This window comes from Chelon labrosus (assembly GCF_963514085.1).
Source record: "Chelon labrosus genome assembly, chromosome: 21".
Taxonomy (NCBI): Eukaryota; Metazoa; Chordata; class Actinopteri; order Mugiliformes; family Mugilidae; genus Chelon; species Chelon labrosus.
Window position 1 is genome coordinate 10,481,012 of NC_140354.1, and position 17,122 is coordinate 10,498,133.

At 43.3% G+C, this 17,122-nt stretch overlaps 1 protein-coding gene across 1 annotated transcript; it reads left to right on the plus strand.

The window, feature by feature from the left end:
- The first annotated feature begins 5,007 nt into the window (after window positions 1-5,007).
- On the plus strand, window positions 5,008-16,847 carry cdc27 (cell division cycle 27). The gene is made up of 20 exons (XM_084570155.1): window positions 5,008-5,160; window positions 8,838-8,913; window positions 9,017-9,164; window positions 10,255-10,380; window positions 10,467-10,564; window positions 10,645-10,790; window positions 10,882-11,102; window positions 11,200-11,299; window positions 11,557-11,666; window positions 11,899-11,998; window positions 12,107-12,287; window positions 13,106-13,278; window positions 13,399-13,551; window positions 13,650-13,730; window positions 14,194-14,321; window positions 14,572-14,689; window positions 14,850-14,978; window positions 15,812-15,886; window positions 16,134-16,263; window positions 16,483-16,847. Exons 1-20 carry the CDS (start codon window positions 5,134-5,136, stop codon window positions 16,572-16,574), a joined length of 2,412 nt encoding a protein of 803 aa, XP_084426281.1. The 5' UTR covers window positions 5,008-5,133; the 3' UTR covers window positions 16,575-16,847.
- The last annotated feature ends 275 nt before the right edge of the window (window positions 16,848-17,122 follow it).

The following is a 17,122-nucleotide window of genomic DNA, read 5'->3' on the forward strand; positions in this document are numbered from 1 at the left end:
ATTGTCTCGCTTGAATTCATCCCAGATTTTGATGAACAGCCTGTAGCGGATGGCCTCAAACTCGTCCATATCATATTTTATCTTTGCTTTTGCATAGGCCCGTGAAATTAGGCTCTCAACAAAAACGCTGACACACAGTTTGCACCTTTCTTGATCATCTCTTGAGGGCTCATCAAGTTTTTCTTCTTCTTCAGTTCTTGTCAGACTTTTCATCCTCCACTACCATAATCTCCAGAGAAGACACTTCCATCTGTTCAATGCCTCGGGCTGGTTTGTCTTTGGATGACTGGTGACGTTCACTGACCTCCACGGTGGTGGTCTGGTGACTGAGTTGATGCCACCCCAACGCGTCATTTAATAAACAAGCCTCTAAATGCATTCCTCAATCTTTTCAGAAACAGTCTCTTTTTTGGACTTGTGGCTGGAGCAGGTATCTCCTCCAGATCCTGGACTTCAACCTCAGACTGAGCAGTGCTGTCCTCAACTACTCTGTCCAGAAAGGAGCCTTCCATCTGCTCAAACTCTTGGGTTGGTTTGTCTTCTCGTAACTGGTGTTGAGGCACAAGGATCTCCACGGTGGTGGCCTCTGGTGAGATGCGGGCTGCGGTAACAGCAGGTGGTTTCACAAAGAAGCCACTAAATGCAGTACTCACTCCTTTCAGAGACGATTTCTTCTTAGACTTTGGACGTGTGGCTGGAGCAGGTCTTTCTTCCAGACCCTGGACTTCTTCAATCTCAGGCTGAGCAGTGCTGTCCACAGAGGAGGTTTCAAAGTCTTGGGCTGGTTTGTCTTCAGGGTCTATGAGCACCACAGCGGTGGGCTCTGGAAATTGCTCATCAGGAACAGTGACCAGCATAGTAGGGACCTGCTGCTGAAGCCCAATGCTCTCTGCAGCACCAACTTCTGATGACTTTATTGATGCTGATCTGACTACAGCAGGTCGCACCTTGAAAATCCTTTTCGCAAAAAAGCCCTTAGTATTGATTTTCACAGACAGTTTCTTCTTGGACTTTGGAAGAGCAATTGAAGCCTTGCTCTCTGCCAAGCTCTTGGTCTCTCTATCAGACTGAGCGCTTTCATCCTCCACTACCATAATCTCCAGAGAAGAGGCTTCTATCTGATCAAAGTCTTGGGTTGGTTTGTTGCCTGGTAAGTGATGGTCAGGTACAACCACCTCCACAGCGTTGCCTGCCTGAAACTGCTGCTCAGGTACAATGAGCACCACAGCAGCAACATCTGGAAACTGCTGCTCAAGTACAATGACCTCCACAGTGGTCACCCATGGGACGTCAGGAGGCTCTTTGAATAAAGGTTTCACAAAGAACCCTTTAATCATGCCTCCCATTCTCTTCAGGGACAGTTTGCACATCCTGCACTCAGGACTCTTGTCCTCTTCATCTTCAGATTTAGAAGCGTCATCCTCAACTACTGTATCCTTGAGAGAGGAGGAGTCTGGGGTTGCGTCTTCTTGGCTCTCTGTGTCAGCCTCTGTATTTTTAGTCTTACAGCTCTTCTTGACTCTTATGGAGGCTGTCTCCTGGGTGTCTGTGTCTAACAACTGAATGCAGCTTTCAGTTTTTCTAGACTCCACATCTTCTGGGGGGGGGGGGGGGGGTGACCAGACGTTTTGCGCTTCATCTTCCCAATGAATTCTTTCAACATCTTGCTGATATAACAAACCATAGTTTCAATTCTTTTTTTGGAAGGGACATGCTCTTCAACTTCAGGCTCTGAAGTGTCCTCACCAGCAGAGAGGGAGGAGTTGACGCTCTCAGCCACGCCTTGGGCAATTAAGCTGGTCAACACCTCTGAGCTCTCAGAGCGGACCACTTCTTTAACATCCAGGACTTGAGCAAAGGTTTGAGAAAGTGTGTCACCCATGCTGGACAAGACAACCTCCTCAGATATAAGACGTCCCTGTTTGATTTTTTCCAGGAAGGATTTGGAAATTAGCACTGTCAAGTCTCTGCTCAGCTGTGCCAACATATAGTTGGTGTCATCGTCTGGTTTACCAGAACTAAAATATACCCACTGGTCTGGTGTGATCGTGCTAAAAAAGGATTCGATCGGTGGACGAACCGTGTCCACTGTGATCCGTGGGATCTCTTCTGTCTGGGAACGACTCCTTCTGTCCATTGGAACTGTTGTTGGTGACGTGTTACTATACATTACCTTGGATGCGTTGGTTTACGGGTTTTAAAGTCTATCTACTTACCTGAATGTCGTCGGTTTAGCGAAGATCAGCTGAATCTCTGATGAATCTGTGTTGTAAGAACAAGATTTAACTTTCAAAGTCTGTCAACTCACTTGAATGTCGTCGGTTTAGCGAAGATCAAGAAAATCTCCGATGAATCTGTTCCTATTTAAACTATCCATGAGATCAAAGGCAGCATGTCCATCATTTATTTAGTAGAAAGTAAAGAGTTAATTTTCCACATTTCTATCAGCGTATTGCAGAATTTTAGAAAAATGTTTTTCCTCATGATAACAATGGACTTTTGTATTAACAGTGAATTCAGAGAACATTGCAAGCTGTAGTGACATTTATGCGGAGGTCTATGTCAGGATACTCCGTAGAGTGGCCAAAGAATCATACATCATACATACAGTAACCACCTGAACGAGCTAACCTTACTGTCAAAATGTTAACAACCCCATAGGAGGTTAAACGTCAGCCTGTTAAGTACTAAAGGAACATTTTAGACGATGGGTCTTTTACTTTGGACCTTCAAAGTAAAGATGACATTTTCTCTGTCCTTTATTCCATTAGTACCGTGGAGGTTAGTGGTAATAAACTGGTGGGATAGGTACTGATTCAGTAGCAGATATGAAACCAGCTTTAAACTGTTATCAGAGTCACACTGACACCTGCTGGGCGCCTCCAACCAACACAACCTGACTCAGATCTGATTCTTTACCCAAGAGCTTTCATTGACCAGTAGGGCACCTCCTGTTCCAGCACAGCGGGAGATGAGGAGGGCAGAGTTAGGAGTTAGGGTTGTTAAATGTCTTTTTGTTTCTTTTATTTTACTTTACTTTGTAGTTTGGGAACAAGGTAGCTGGTGTTTGTTGTTTTGTCCTCAGTTCACACATCATCAGATGTTACAGAGAAAAGAGAAAGTGGAGTGAACATTTAGAAGCAGTGCGATATTCCTGAGATAACTTCTAACCAGTTCATAAACATAATGAGGTGAAACCATGAAGGATGAACACGTTTAGAGGAAAAAGTCCAGGCTTGTAACGTGAATGTTTGACTGTTTTACTTCATATCTGGACTTATACATTAGATCAGGGGTCTTCAACGTTTTCCAGGCCAAGGACCCCCAATCTGATGGAGAGATGGAGCGGGGACCCCCTACTTATATATATATATTGTATAAAATTGTGTTTTATATTAAACCGGTCCTATAGTATGGCACAGCAGCATAGATCGTTTATTTACATCAAGATGGTTGACTCTGTTGCCGTTTATGATCACTACTATCAGGAAATCGCCCATAAATATATGTTATATAATAGTTAGAGCCTTGATTCTTTTCCCCATAATCCCCAAGCTGTATAACATTTAAAAAGAACTTCATGTGTGTTTAAAAAAAATTGTGGAGGTGAATATAAAAAAATGTCTAATCAATCAAAACATTTTCGCGACCCCCCTGCAGTACCTCCGCGGACCCCCTAGGGGTCGCGGACCCCCTGTTGAAGACCTCTGCATTAGATGGATTCATTCCAGGAACTACATCTATGGACAGTTTTAGCTAAATGCTAAATACTAATCCACCACCCACTCTGCTGTCCACTGTTTAAATATGTGTCAGAGGTCAATAACTTCATGTAATTAGTAAAGTCCTTAGATGAGACTTCTTTAACTTCATAGTTATGTTAGTAACCATGATGGAGGCAGAATGAATATCAGAGTGATGCTCCTTCCTCCTCATCTGTAGCCACTGGGCTAGTAGCAGCTAGCTAGTTCTGGTAGCTAACGCTAACTGAGATCAGATAGACTAACACAACACCTCTTATCCAATCACAGGACAGGACACAGGAAAATATATGAAACACTTAAGATGCATAAAAACTAAATATTGCAGAGGATGGTTAGATTAAATTATAATAGTCTGTTTAATTAGCAGACTGAGATTGGTCTAAATAATCCTCCACATGTTACTGTGATTATTAGACTCTATTCATCCACAAGGAAAGTTGCTTGGTCACAGTTGCTCATAAAAAAAAACACAAGTAATAAGAAAAGTAAATGAAGATAGTTAAAAAAAAAAGAATAAATAAGATAAAACGATTATATATATAAATAAATGAAATAGAAATACAATAATTTAAAAACTAAATTAAATAAAATTTAAGTAATTTACAGGCTTATTTTCCAAATTAGTACTTGTGTTTGTTTTCCCCTGGTAATTTTCCCATGTCGAAGTCTAAGTCATCACTGTTTTGTATATATTTTTTGCCAAATTCCCACGCTGCTGTGACAAGGTAATTTCCTATACGTGGGATCAATAAACATGTCTTATGTCTTATGTCTTATTGTTGATGGAGAACCAGGATAAATTCACCAAAAGCTTGTCGATGACAACAACCCCAACGTGGGTTTGTTTTTCAGTTCTAGTTTAGTTCTTCTTTTTTTATTTATTTGACATTTGATCATAAAATAGTGAATCTGTCTTGAGATTAGTAAATGATCAACAGTTCAAAATTTTACTTGCATTCTAATATAACAGTCCTGCACTAAATACCCCTTTGTTAGTGTATCACCATTTTGGAGGATGCAGTTTGCTGTTAAACTGGATTGAATTAAACGCAAAAGTGTTTGAGTTATTATACATAGCCCACTAACAAAAATAGGAACGTTAAAATAATAGAAACATGTGCCGGTACACTAGGTGGCAGTATGTAGTTTGTTAGCCAACAATTTACCCAACGAAGAAGAACAAGCTCGTCGCCTCGTCGCTCATCTCCGCCTCGGCCTTTTACCCTCTTCGGGATTCTTCGGCTGTGTTCGGCTGGTAACGGTCGGTGTGTTCAAATGTTCGGCTGCAGCTCGAGACTGAAGTAAAGAAAGAACGAGAGAAAACAGGGGGACAGGCGACAGGAACAGATAGACGGAGTTTCGAGGCGGAATGACGGTGCTGCAGGAACCTGTCCAGGTAAAAACACATCTCCGGGTCGTTGTCATGAGCGAGGTGCCGAGTATTTATGAGCCGTGCTGCGTTCTCTGTCTCGGCCTCAGCGGCTGGTCCAGTCCGCGGTGAGAGAGCTGTCTCCCCGCTACAGGCCCCGCTGCCCGCCGCTAGAAACACGGAGCTATTTTTAGTGTTATTAATGTTAAGGTATTATTACCACGCCTTTGTTTGGTCTGTCGTTTGCTTTGCGAATAATAAAATGCTACTTCGTTAGCTAATACCAGCTTGGTTATAGTTCAGATAGGTCATGCCGAATTCCTTTTTAAAAACGTCCGATTTAGGTTTTAGTTGCTATTGTTAAAAATAGACATATAAAAACAGCTCATTTGGCTTTTTGTGATACATTTGGTGCTACATGTCGCTTCGGCATACGTCTAAAACAAGTCTTAGTTTTAATTGATATGTAACACAGTGAAATTTCAGTATATTCGTCTGATGAACCTTCAGTCTGATTGAGGTCGAAATGGCCAGAGGAGATTCGGCTGTAGTAGCGGAAACAGTTATTAAAGTTTATATTTTACGGAAGCCCGACTTGTGTGTTTGATTGTATTTGTGCCGAATTTAACAGTAGAATCGGTCGTATGTTTAAAGGCCTGGTATGTAGGTATGTTTTCTGCAAATGAGCAGGACGATACCAAACCGCTGGATTTCAAATGGAGTTTTGTATTGTTAGCGTCGCTAAATCTGAAATGCTAACAGCTAACAGAGTTGTGTTAGCCAGCTAACGCGTTGGCTAACGTTGAGCTGAGCTTGTTTATGTCCGCAGAAATACGACTTTAAAACCGGTGCGTGAACACAAACGACTCTCGTGAAAAAATCTGACGAGTTTGGTGTTGAGGTCTGACCATAGACCAGTGGCAGCAGGCTGAAGTTAACCAACAGCTGACTAGCCTCTCGGTGCTAATACAAGCTAACGCCAGCTAGCTGCCGGTCAACATGAACAACATTAGCTGTGAGCTTCCATGTCAACCAGAATCAGCCAACGTTTAACCTGCTTAATGTTAAATGTTCAATCGAAACGGGCATGATCTTCTGAATGAACCGGGTTGTTTTTGGCGGCGTGAGCGTAACAAAATGCCCTGTGTTGACATGCAGCTCTGCGATGAGGTGGGTCAATTTAATGTCACATAAACAACTCGTGTTTCTTTAATCAGTGGTCAATAGACGCTCTTTAAACGCAAGAGCATCTCTTCTGGCTTCCCGCTCCATCACTAACCATCTGAATTTAAACTGGCAGCTGATCTCAGGGGATCCCGTCACATGGGATCTCTGGTTGGTGGATTCAGTGTATTGATGAACCTATTGACAACATTGTGTTGTATTTATTAGTGATTCAGAGTTAGGGTTTAGCTTGTGACACAGGTGCTATGGAAGCTGCTTCATATATATATATATATATATATATATATATATATATATATGTGTGTGTGTGTGTGTGTGTGTGTGTGTTTGTGTTTTTTAACAAACAGTGTTTTACTGTGATGAAATGGAACATGCTGCTAGTGAAACATATCCAGCACACTGGTCTGAAACCAGTAATGTCAGGCCCTTGCAACGTGAGGATGAACCTGACAATCACTCTTATGCCGCTGGTGTTAATTAAGACTACACTATATACACAACTCCAGTGTGTTGGAGTGCACTACAGCTACATGTGTGATTCACATGATGTAAACAGCCATAACAGTAGATACAGTCACCGCTTTTGTCAGACCAACAACGGATGGATGGATAGATACTTTATTTATCCCGTGGGAAATTCATTGTCCAGTAACAGCATTACATAGAATCAGATATGAAAGATATTTAAGTTATATAATAATATATAATGCTGTGTAAAAAATATATATATGCGCAGTAGTGGCAGCAATGACCACAGTCCAGTTGTTTCGTTGTAAAGTCTTATTACCTGAGGGACAAACAACCTCCTCAACCTGTCCGTGGAGCAGGACAGAGACAGCAATTATAAGTCAACCGTACATTAACAGAAGTGTCACAGTATTCACCGATCAATAAAACTGCAAACCTAAAATGGTACTGCTCTGTTGTCAAAGGTTCAGTCAGTGCAGTCCGGAGCACGTTAACAACGAGCCAGAATGTGCTGAATTTTCCAAATATTCTCCGACGTGTAGTGAATTGAATGTAAATATTAATCATAACTTGGTACCAGATTGCCGTCTGCACTATGAGTTCTGTAATCTTTCCACAGATTATGACTGTTGGCTCCCAGGATCCCAAATCCAATATCAAAAATGATAAAAGGATATAAAATGAATGTATTTAACATTTAAACAAACGTATAGATGTTTACTGCTAGCCAACATGTACGTTTGGTGATATAATGAGACACATAATCTGACACTGTAAACCAGAGAAATATTTGTAAATGGAGGCCAACAGTGGCTAAACCACGGCCGCGCTTAACAACAAAACGGAGCTCTTTCATTGTACAAAAGTACCCATTAACAATCAGTCATATACACTGCCACTTAAAAGTATTTGTACTCCAGAGTTGTCCACATTTCTCCACAAAAATAAAATACTCAAAACATCAGTGGATTATGTCCTGACGGTACTTTCAGTAGACAGAGAGATCCCAGTCAAACAAATGAAACAGAAATATTATGCTTTTGTGTTTGTTTATTCAAGAAAAATAATTAATTGTACATACACCGATCAGGTAAAACATTATGACCACCTGCCTAATATTATGTGCGTCTCCCTTTTGACAGTCCTCACTCACTGGGGGGCCTTTGGGTCCTGTGCATTGAGGGGAGGGGGGGGGGGGGGGGGGTGTCTGTGGATCAGGCTTGTCCCAGTGCACCCCACAGATACTTGATCAGTTTGGGATCTAGTGAATTTGGAGGCCAGGTCAACACCTTGTGCTGTTCTTCATGGTTTTTTTTTTTAGTTGTTCCCAAACTGTTTTTGCGTGTATGTCTGTGTCAGGCTGCATCCTGCTGGGGATGCTGGGATATGTCACTGCTATGGGGTGGGGGTGCCTGGTTTGGTCTAGGTGGGTGCTACATGTCTAAGTAGCGTCCACACGAATGCCAGGTCTAAATGTTTTCCAGCAAAACACTGTATTGTCACAAGATGGTCAATGTTATTCACTTCTCCTGTCAGTGGTTTTAATATTGTGGCTGATCGATGTGTGTTCTCTATTGACCAACCAGTTTTTTTTTCACGTGATACTGCTCTTTGACGAAGAGTGAAGATTGTCTGGGGAATGATACATTATGGCTTATGACAGTGTTGTTTATTTAGTCTGTGCGCCTAACAATCCCATTTTGCTGCGATGAAAGGAGACGAACATGCAGAGACATTATTCCTTTGGATGCGTAATTTGCGAGTGAAGAAGATCACAGCATAATTGCAGAACTTGTCACAAAAGGTTCAGAGTCGTAATAAAGTCTGATTGTGACGGTACTGTCGGGAGGTGCTCCTGGTGACTCCCACAGAGAGCAAACGTGGTGTCGTGTTTAACAGCAGACGCATAAACAGATGGCAGATAAGTGTATTGAGTTCTGCTGGAATTATCTGTACTGGGATTTGCCCAAACCATTTCCAGTTTAAGACCGGTACTCGGTACCAGCCGTCAAGCCTATATGATGTTAAATCTGTTCTCTCTCTCTGCTCAGGCTGCAGTGTGGCAGGCTCTCAACCACTACGCCTACCTGGACGCTGTTTTCCTTGCTGAGAGACTCTACGCTGAAGGTAACGCCTGTCTGTCTTTCTACCTGTCTGTCTGTGTGTCAGTGAGGTCAGAGGAGGCTCTCCACCTGTTGGTTACATGCTGATCTGTCTGTCTGTCTCCCAGTGAGGTCGGAGGAGGCTCTCTACCTGTTGGCTACATGTTACTACCGCTCGGGGAAGCCGTATAAAGCGTACCGGCTGCTGAAGGCTCACAGCTGCTCTACACCACAGGTCCGATTCCTGTTGGCGAAGTGCTGCGTCGAACTCAGCAAGTGAGTTAATGCAGATGTGTTAATATTGAATAGAAACTAAGGCAGTTCCTTGTTTTTCTGTTTGTTAATGAAGGTTTTTAAATATGAGTTTCAGATCTTCTTAAAGGAACCGTATGTAAGAAATGTATTTCAATTAATCATAAAATGGCCCTGATATGTCACTAGATATGTAATTTCAAATACTTATATCACTGACAACAGTGGTCCGGCCAGGATATTGTCATTTAAAAGTGAAAGTTGCAGCCCTCAACTGATGTTGATGTTGTCATGTTGTGTTTTGGTCTGAGGCGCCACCCTCAAGCTATCTACTAATCACGAAGTCAGTAGAGTTTCGTCATCCGGGTTGCCAGCTCTGCTCTAGTTACCGCAGCTGCAGCTACGAACGTGTCGGATAAAACATGTATAACGTTACTAAACCTAAAAGACCTCGTTATGAATCCGAAATACGTCGTGACAAAGTCCGGAATGGCGTGGAATTGACCCTCGACTTTTGGATGCTATATTCTACCATGTTTGTTGGTATAGGCTAAAAGCCCCGTGCTTCCGTACATATAGACAGTGGATTTTCCATGGTCGCCCGTGCTAAATGCGTTCATAAAAAGCTTTATATCGCACCACTAGCAGGGTATGAAAACAATCTATGTTCCGACTGAAATGTGGTATTACAGTACATCTTTACGAAATATTTGGCTAATCGCCATTAGTAAATTTTTTGCGATACATAATTACTTCACAAAACATCTCTCATGAAGCATAAACTTTATTAACAGAAAAGAAAACTTACTGTGTAGGACTCGTCACTTGCCATTGGAAGCTCCTTGTAGCAGCCTACGTTCCTGCTGGATCCTGCAGCTTAGCTGGCAACCTCGAGTCGGGGGGGAGGCTGAGGGGATACACCGTTCTACAGTATTTTGAAAGTGATTGCAGTACCAGTTTTGGCCACAATCCTACATACGGTTCCTTTAAAGCAATAATAATACAAAAGAGGATACAGATACGATAATGAAACCACATTCAATTACATCTGCTTTCTTAAACGGATCAATGGATAACATAAATGAAATATGATCAACGGTCCTCTCTGTCTCAGGTTGGCTGAAGGAGAACAGGTTCTGATTGGTGGAGTGCTGAACAAACAGAAGAGTCAAGATGACATCATCACAGAGTTTGGAGACTCGGCCTCTTTTACGCTGTCATTACTGGGACACATCTACTGGTAATAAACCAGTCCTCTCAGACTGCAGCTTCGGGTGTCTTTCACCTATTGATCACTGATTATTCTGTGTCTCTTTCTCTGAGCAGTAAGACGGATCGTGTTGCTAAAGGTTCAGAGTGTTTCCAGAAAAGTTTAACTCTCAACCCGTTCCTCTGGTCACCTTTCCAGAACCTCTGTCACCTAGGTAACTCACGCACATGCACCTGCTGAGTCATGATTTACACCGAGCTGTCATGTGACTTCAAGAGTTCTTTTGCATTTCAGGAGAGAAACCAGATCCAGATCAAGTCTTCAGGTTGTCTTCTCTACAGAACTCCTCGATAGCCCCACCCCCTCCATCTGTAAGCCCCGCCCAGAACCCCTCCCATCGCTTAGACACTGCCCTTATGGAGACGCCGCAGGACACGTTGGTACGCTATACACACATTCCTGCAGTTTGCCCTGAACATTACTGATGTTATCAGGTCGATAACCAGATTAAAATTCGTTCTTGTTTTTCAGGAGTTGAATCGCTTGAATCTAGAATCGTCTAATGGAAAGCTGACGTCTGATTTGTCGGTTTCCTACATCGACTCCTCCCTCATCTCCCCAGAGACTGGCTCCTTACTGGGTAACACAGTTTCCATGGCATCAGCCGGTTCTCTATTGGCAAAACAGAACAAACCCAAGAGTGGGCGGAGTTTACTGGGAGGACCTGCCGCCCTGAGCCCTCTCACACCAAGGTGAGTGCAGTTCAGGCACAAATCAGTCTGTCGGCTTTCTCCCATAGCTCTTAAGTGTGTTAACGCATTGATCGTGATGATCTGACTCTGTGTGTAGTTTTGGCATCCTGCCCTTGGAGCCCAGTCCTGGAGACCCTACATATCTTCAGAACTATTCAGCTTCTATGGAAACACAAAGTACAGCTCCAAGCAAGAAGGTAAACAAACATGTACATGTACTACCAAACAATGCTCTCTGACATCCATGTGTACAGAAAAAATGTCAAAAGTGTGTTATGTTGTACAGCACCGTGTTCACAGGGTCATCTTATTGATCAGTGGATTTCTCTTTAATGCATTGTAGTGATTGTCCAGCAGGGGGCACTATACAGAACTTTACTAATAACAGACCCATGTATTGTTTTATCTCCTTGTTGTCATTTCCAGTTTCTCATATTTATACTCTCGCTCTCAGTCTGTTTCCAGAATCAGCCAGTCGAAGTCTGTCTTCAGTCAGAGTGGCAATAGTAGAGATGTTCTCCCCATCCCCTTCAACCAATCACAGACCTCTGCACCACATACCAGGTAAGCTGCGCTGTGTCCGAAGTCACCCCTTTGTTCACTCACTCACTTTTCACTCAACGGCAGTAAATTGAGATTACCGACACTTTGACTGTTGTTATTTGCTGTCTGTCAGCTATTGAGTGGTTTTGACGTTCTTAAAATCTACACTTATGTGTGATTATTAGCAGAAAGTGATGTCAAACTATTTTTTGCTTATATTGATGTAATTTTCTTGGATCTGTCTTTTTCTCAGTGGCTCCCCTCAGGTCCTCAGTCCCAGTATGTCAGGTCCTCCAAATGTTCAGCCCAGAAGAAGCTCTCGACTGTTTACTAGTGCCAGCTCTACTGCCAAGGTACTGCACTACTGGAGTACTACATTGCACCACACTGATCTATTACACTATTTCTGTTGTATTGTTCTGATCCATTTCATTTCGCTAATATTGTCTCTACCCCTGCAGGAGAACAGTAAAAAGTTAAAGATGAAGTTTCCAACAAAGATCCCAAACAGGAAAACTAAATGTAAATCAGCAAAGACGACGAACAGCAGCAACCTCAACGAGAGTCTAGACATCCTGAGACTGGATTCCAGTCTTAGTTTACCAGACACTAAGATCCCCCAGTACCAAAGGGCTGCAGCAGGTATTACAAATACTACTACTGTCATCCTTTCTGGCACGTATCTAGTTTCTGGTTCTGGTAGCAGCAGGCTAAGTTAGGTAGCACACACTAACCACAGGCCACGTGCAAAATCTCAAAATAATCCCCCCCTTGAGTTCTGACTGTGTTCCAGTATCTTACAGGGTTTCATGAGTGACGCAAACTCAATTCACCCTCATGTATCTTTGATTTAATCCTTTTTGTCAAACCTGATGACCTCAAGGTGAGAGTTGGACAATAAACTGACGACATGTACGTCAAGTTCAGGAGTCACTCACTGTGTTTTTATCCACCATTAAATAATAGACCCACCCTCTCTCACTGTACTGCCTTTTATCCGTGTCTTTTATAACTGCAGGCTAAGGATACAGATACTATCAAAACAACTAACAAGCAGGGCTGCTGGAGGTCATACTAGTACTATTTTTGTATTAGCCACCACCAAGATCTCTTGGCATTACAGATCAAATTTGTTTCTGCTGACAGGCGAACGAAGCCTAAACCCAGCCACAGCCTGTTCTGGTTTTAACCTCTACAGTCATCACAGTAAATGGCCGACATGTAAATTTTGAGTCAATCAACTGGTTTTGTACAAACAAAATATGCAGTATTCTGTAGGTTGGGGTCAACAAAATTAGTCTTTCATGCCTGCTAGCATTAGGCATGCATGTTTCAAGACACAAAGGCAACAACAGGTACTATAAATGTGAGAATAATTCATACCATTCTTCAACACGTATTATAAATGCACATCTTTTCATTGTGTGTTAAATACATGTTGGGGCCCTGTGTGTGTTCAGACAGTGTGATGGCATTGCTACGGGAACTGGGGCGTGGTTACCAGGCACTGTGTACATACAACTGCAGAGAAGCCATCAGCATCCTGACCTCCCTCCCTCCTCAGCATTACAACACCGGCTGGGTCCTCACCCACATCGGCAGGGCCTACTTCGAATTGGCAGAGTACACGCAGGTAACTTGGACCCATCCAACGTGAAGCAAACCGTTACCCGACCTGACGCAGTTACATGTTCTTATCAAAGTTTTGTCTTTTCCGTTTTTGTCATTATTGTCATACGATGCGTGTTTGCAGGCGGAGCGTCTGTTCAGTGAGGTTCGTAGGATCGAGTCGTATAGAGTTGAAGGCATGGAGATTTATTCAACCACACTGTGGCACCTGCAGAAAGATGTCGCGCTGTCTGCTCTGTCCAAAGACTTGACCGACATGGACAAGAACTGTCCTGAGGTGAGAACTGCACCCGTCCAGACTGTGTGGTCGTGTTGGGTGGGTGACGTGTCAGTACTGTAAGAAAAAATGTCTCATCAAACTCTGTCTCTCTGCAGGCCTGGTGTGTTGCAGGAAACTGTTTCAGTCTGCAGAGGGAGCACGACATTGCCATCAAGTTCTTCCAGAGAGCTATCCAGGTGAGCTGGGTGGGACGTCATTTGGATTTTAGGTGTCTGAGGGACCTTTTTTCATTTTTCATGACCTGTGTATGTGATGTTAGCTCGAGGGTTTGTTGTTGGGAGGCTCTCCCAGTGTGTGATTAAGAAGATCTAAGATAATCACACAGTCAGCCCTGTCAACCAACTGGGCAACCGCTGAGGAGGTTTACCATGAATGCAGAGAAGCTCTGTGTGAGAATGAATCTAGGAATTTGGGACTGGTTCTTAACTGTAACCCAGCCTTAATCGCTGTTACCGTGGTTACTAGGTTGCATGACTCATTGTAGTCTGTGAACTGCAGGGATGGAAGGTCATCAAACAGTCAGTCAGGACAGGTCACCTGTTCAGAAAGTGGTGTATTCATAACTTTTCAATCAGCTGAATCTTCAAATGTCTAACCCGTCTTTCTCACTTTCCGCCTGTCTGTCCCTCTGTCCCTCAGGTGGACCCAGGTTTTGCGTACGCGTACACTCTGTTGGGTCATGAGTTTGTCCTGACTGAGGAGTTGGACCGGGCCCTCGCCTGCTTCCGAAACGCCATCAGAGTCAACAACAGACACTACAACGCATGGTAAGAAACACCCCTAACAGAAAGAGTATGTAGCAGACATGACCAGTATCTTCTGTATGTACCATGTGTATAAATATATTTTCAGTTGGGTCCAGGTTTTGTAATCTCATCTTTTTAACAAAAGCTCAGGGCCCTGCATTTATGGACCTGAAAATAGAACGTCTAAAAATACAAAGTTGATCTTGACACATGGATCAGTGTTCAGTCTATAATGCAGAGTGTGTTTGTGTTATGTTGTGTGTGTGTGTAGGTATGGTCTGGGGATGATTTACTACAAACAGGAGAAGTTCAACTTGGCAGAAATCCACTTCAAGAAAGCGCTGAGCATCAACCCTCAGAGCTCTGTGCTGCTCTGTCACATCGGCGTGGTACGTTAGCACATGCTCTGTTAGCATGGAGCTAATCCATCAGCACTCACTTTGAGATGATGTGTTTGTTTGTAGCATCCTCCACAGGCGACAGCAGCTCTGTCAACGTGTAGCTGTAATACAAAAGTAACAGCGTGTGTGTGTGTGCGTGTCTCTGCAGGTGCAGCATGCATTGAAGAAGTCGGATGCAGCTTTAGAGACTCTGAACAGAGCAATTGGGATTGACCCAAAAAACCCGCTCTGCAAGTTCCACCGAGCGTCCATATTGTTCGCCAATGACAAGTACAAGGTAATTATTACTGTTATATACTGATCAATGCAAATATATATGGTAATAATTGATAACAAATGCAGCTGTGCTATTTGCTAAATATGAGTAAAGGGTGGTGATATGACCTACTAAGCTTATATGTAAAGCATGTAACCAAGCAGTTTACCTGGTGCAGAATAGGACACTGTAGACGCTGCATTTGTACGAACATCATGCTCCGTTTTTGATGCAATTATTTCCTGATTTCCTGAAATCAAATTTTACTGCTGAGGGCGTGTCAGAACACAAACCAAACCAAGGTTAAATAACAGTGTGGTATCAATTTCTCCCCAGATCAGGTTGAAATATAGTTGTCAAAACAGGCAGGCATCTGGTTAATGTCCTCATTCAGACTCTCACATACGGCTCCTCAAGTTAATATTTAGAAAAGGTCGAGGGCTACGATGCATGTGCAAGAACACTTCCAGTCAGAGTCATCCGGGTGAGGCAGAGGTCGTCTCATGTCAAACTTCTTAATTAAGTCTTAATGCGTATGAGTGCTCTTTTCACCACATGTGGTGCCATTAACTGACCTTTAGGTAATTTCATGGCTTCACGCACATGAACACAGTGTGTCACTTTGACAAACGCTTGCAAACCAATCAATGAATAAAGAAAATGAACATTAATCCTCCACTAAACCGTCGATATCTTTTAAATGTATACATGTATATGTTATATAAAAATACAATAGTCAGAGGGACCACTTTTTTGTTTTTGTTTTTTTATAATATTTTCAAAGTTTCATAGGCCTGTCTGGCTTGCTGCCATGTTACCATGACAACATGTCTGCCTGTCATTCCTGTCCATAGGCGGCTCTTCAGGAGTTGGAGGAGTTGAAGCAGATTGTTCCCAAAGAGTCTCTGGTTTACTTCCTCATCGGAAAGGTAACAAGCATCAGCTGATCCCCTCTGACCTTTGACCTCATCACTGATCAACGACACAGTAACCGGGCACAAGAGTGCTCTGTTCAGGTCACATTTAGATTTGATCGCCTGTTCACTGTGAAGAGTAAACTGGACGGAGATCTGGATCATTTGTGCTGATCAGTACCGTCACGAATAAAACTGGACAAACAGATTAGTCCCACTTCAACCTCCACCTGTCTCCTCCCCACCCTTGCATTCCTTTCAGGTGTATAAGAAGCTCGGTCAGACTCACCTGGCTCTGATGAACTTTAGCTGGGCGATGGATCTGGATCCAAAAGGAGCAAACAACCAGATCAAGGAAGCCATTGATAAGAGATATCTGCCAGAGGACGAAGGTATCAGTGATGATTAATGTTACGGTCAAGTTGTCCTGCACATTCAGCTGCTGACTGGTGGGTTTGTGCCGAGGGTGGGTGGACTGTGTTGCTTTTATTATTGTCTGATCGGGTCACAAAGCGTAAACATTTATACCTGCCTCGACTAGAGTCGCTCATAGTGTCCTGTGTCTGTCCCCCGTCCCTGTCTCACCTGTGCGTCTCTGTGCCTCCCATCAGCGGCAGAGGTGGACGACAGCCAGGACAGCAGCATCATGACGGACGCCGACGACACGCAGCTCCACACGGCTGAGAGCGACGACGTTCTCTAACCCCGCCCCATCCCCGTAACCCCGCCCCTGTTCAGATCGACCAGAGGAGTACTGTTGCTAGGCAACACCCTGACAGACAGATCTTCAGTTTAGCTCCACCCCTGCCCTCCTCCCTGTTCTTTGCTTGGCTGAAACAGACTGCTGCTGCCCTGAGGCCCCGCCCCCGTCCCCTTCTCTTCCTGTATGTCATCGAGCTCGTCCTCTGACATCAGCTGTTTTTTATGTTCTTTTTATCATCCTTACGGAAATAAATAAAAACATGTAAACCCCGCACATCGATGTCTGTCTGCTTCCTGTTTACCAGCAGCCAATCAGAGCTGTGTAACCTTCGGACCAGGTACGTTTGTGTGGTTTATTAGACCTACCAATTCCTGTATATAAATATACCATAAAACTGAGCCCATGAGAACTTGATTGAATTCAAATAGTTCCCATTTGTTGAATGGAAAAACATCTGCAGTGATGATGAGCGCTGCCATGTGCGAACAATGTAATAGTAAAACAACAAACTGGTCAGAACCAAGAGAAACTTTATTGGTCCAGAGCAC

Bases quoted from the DNA above. Each gene is read 5' to 3' on its own strand.
- cdc27 (XM_084570155.1), top strand. From the start codon at position 5,134: ATGACGGTGCTGCAGGAACCTGTCCAG. The intron at 12,288-13,105 runs GTATTACAAATA...GTGTGTGTTCAG, and splicing joins GTACCAAAGGGCTGCAGCAG to ACAGTGTGATGGCATTGCTA. The intron at 14,322-14,571 runs GTAAGAAACACC...GTGTGTGTGTAG, and splicing joins AACAGACACTACAACGCATG to GTATGGTCTGGGGATGATTT.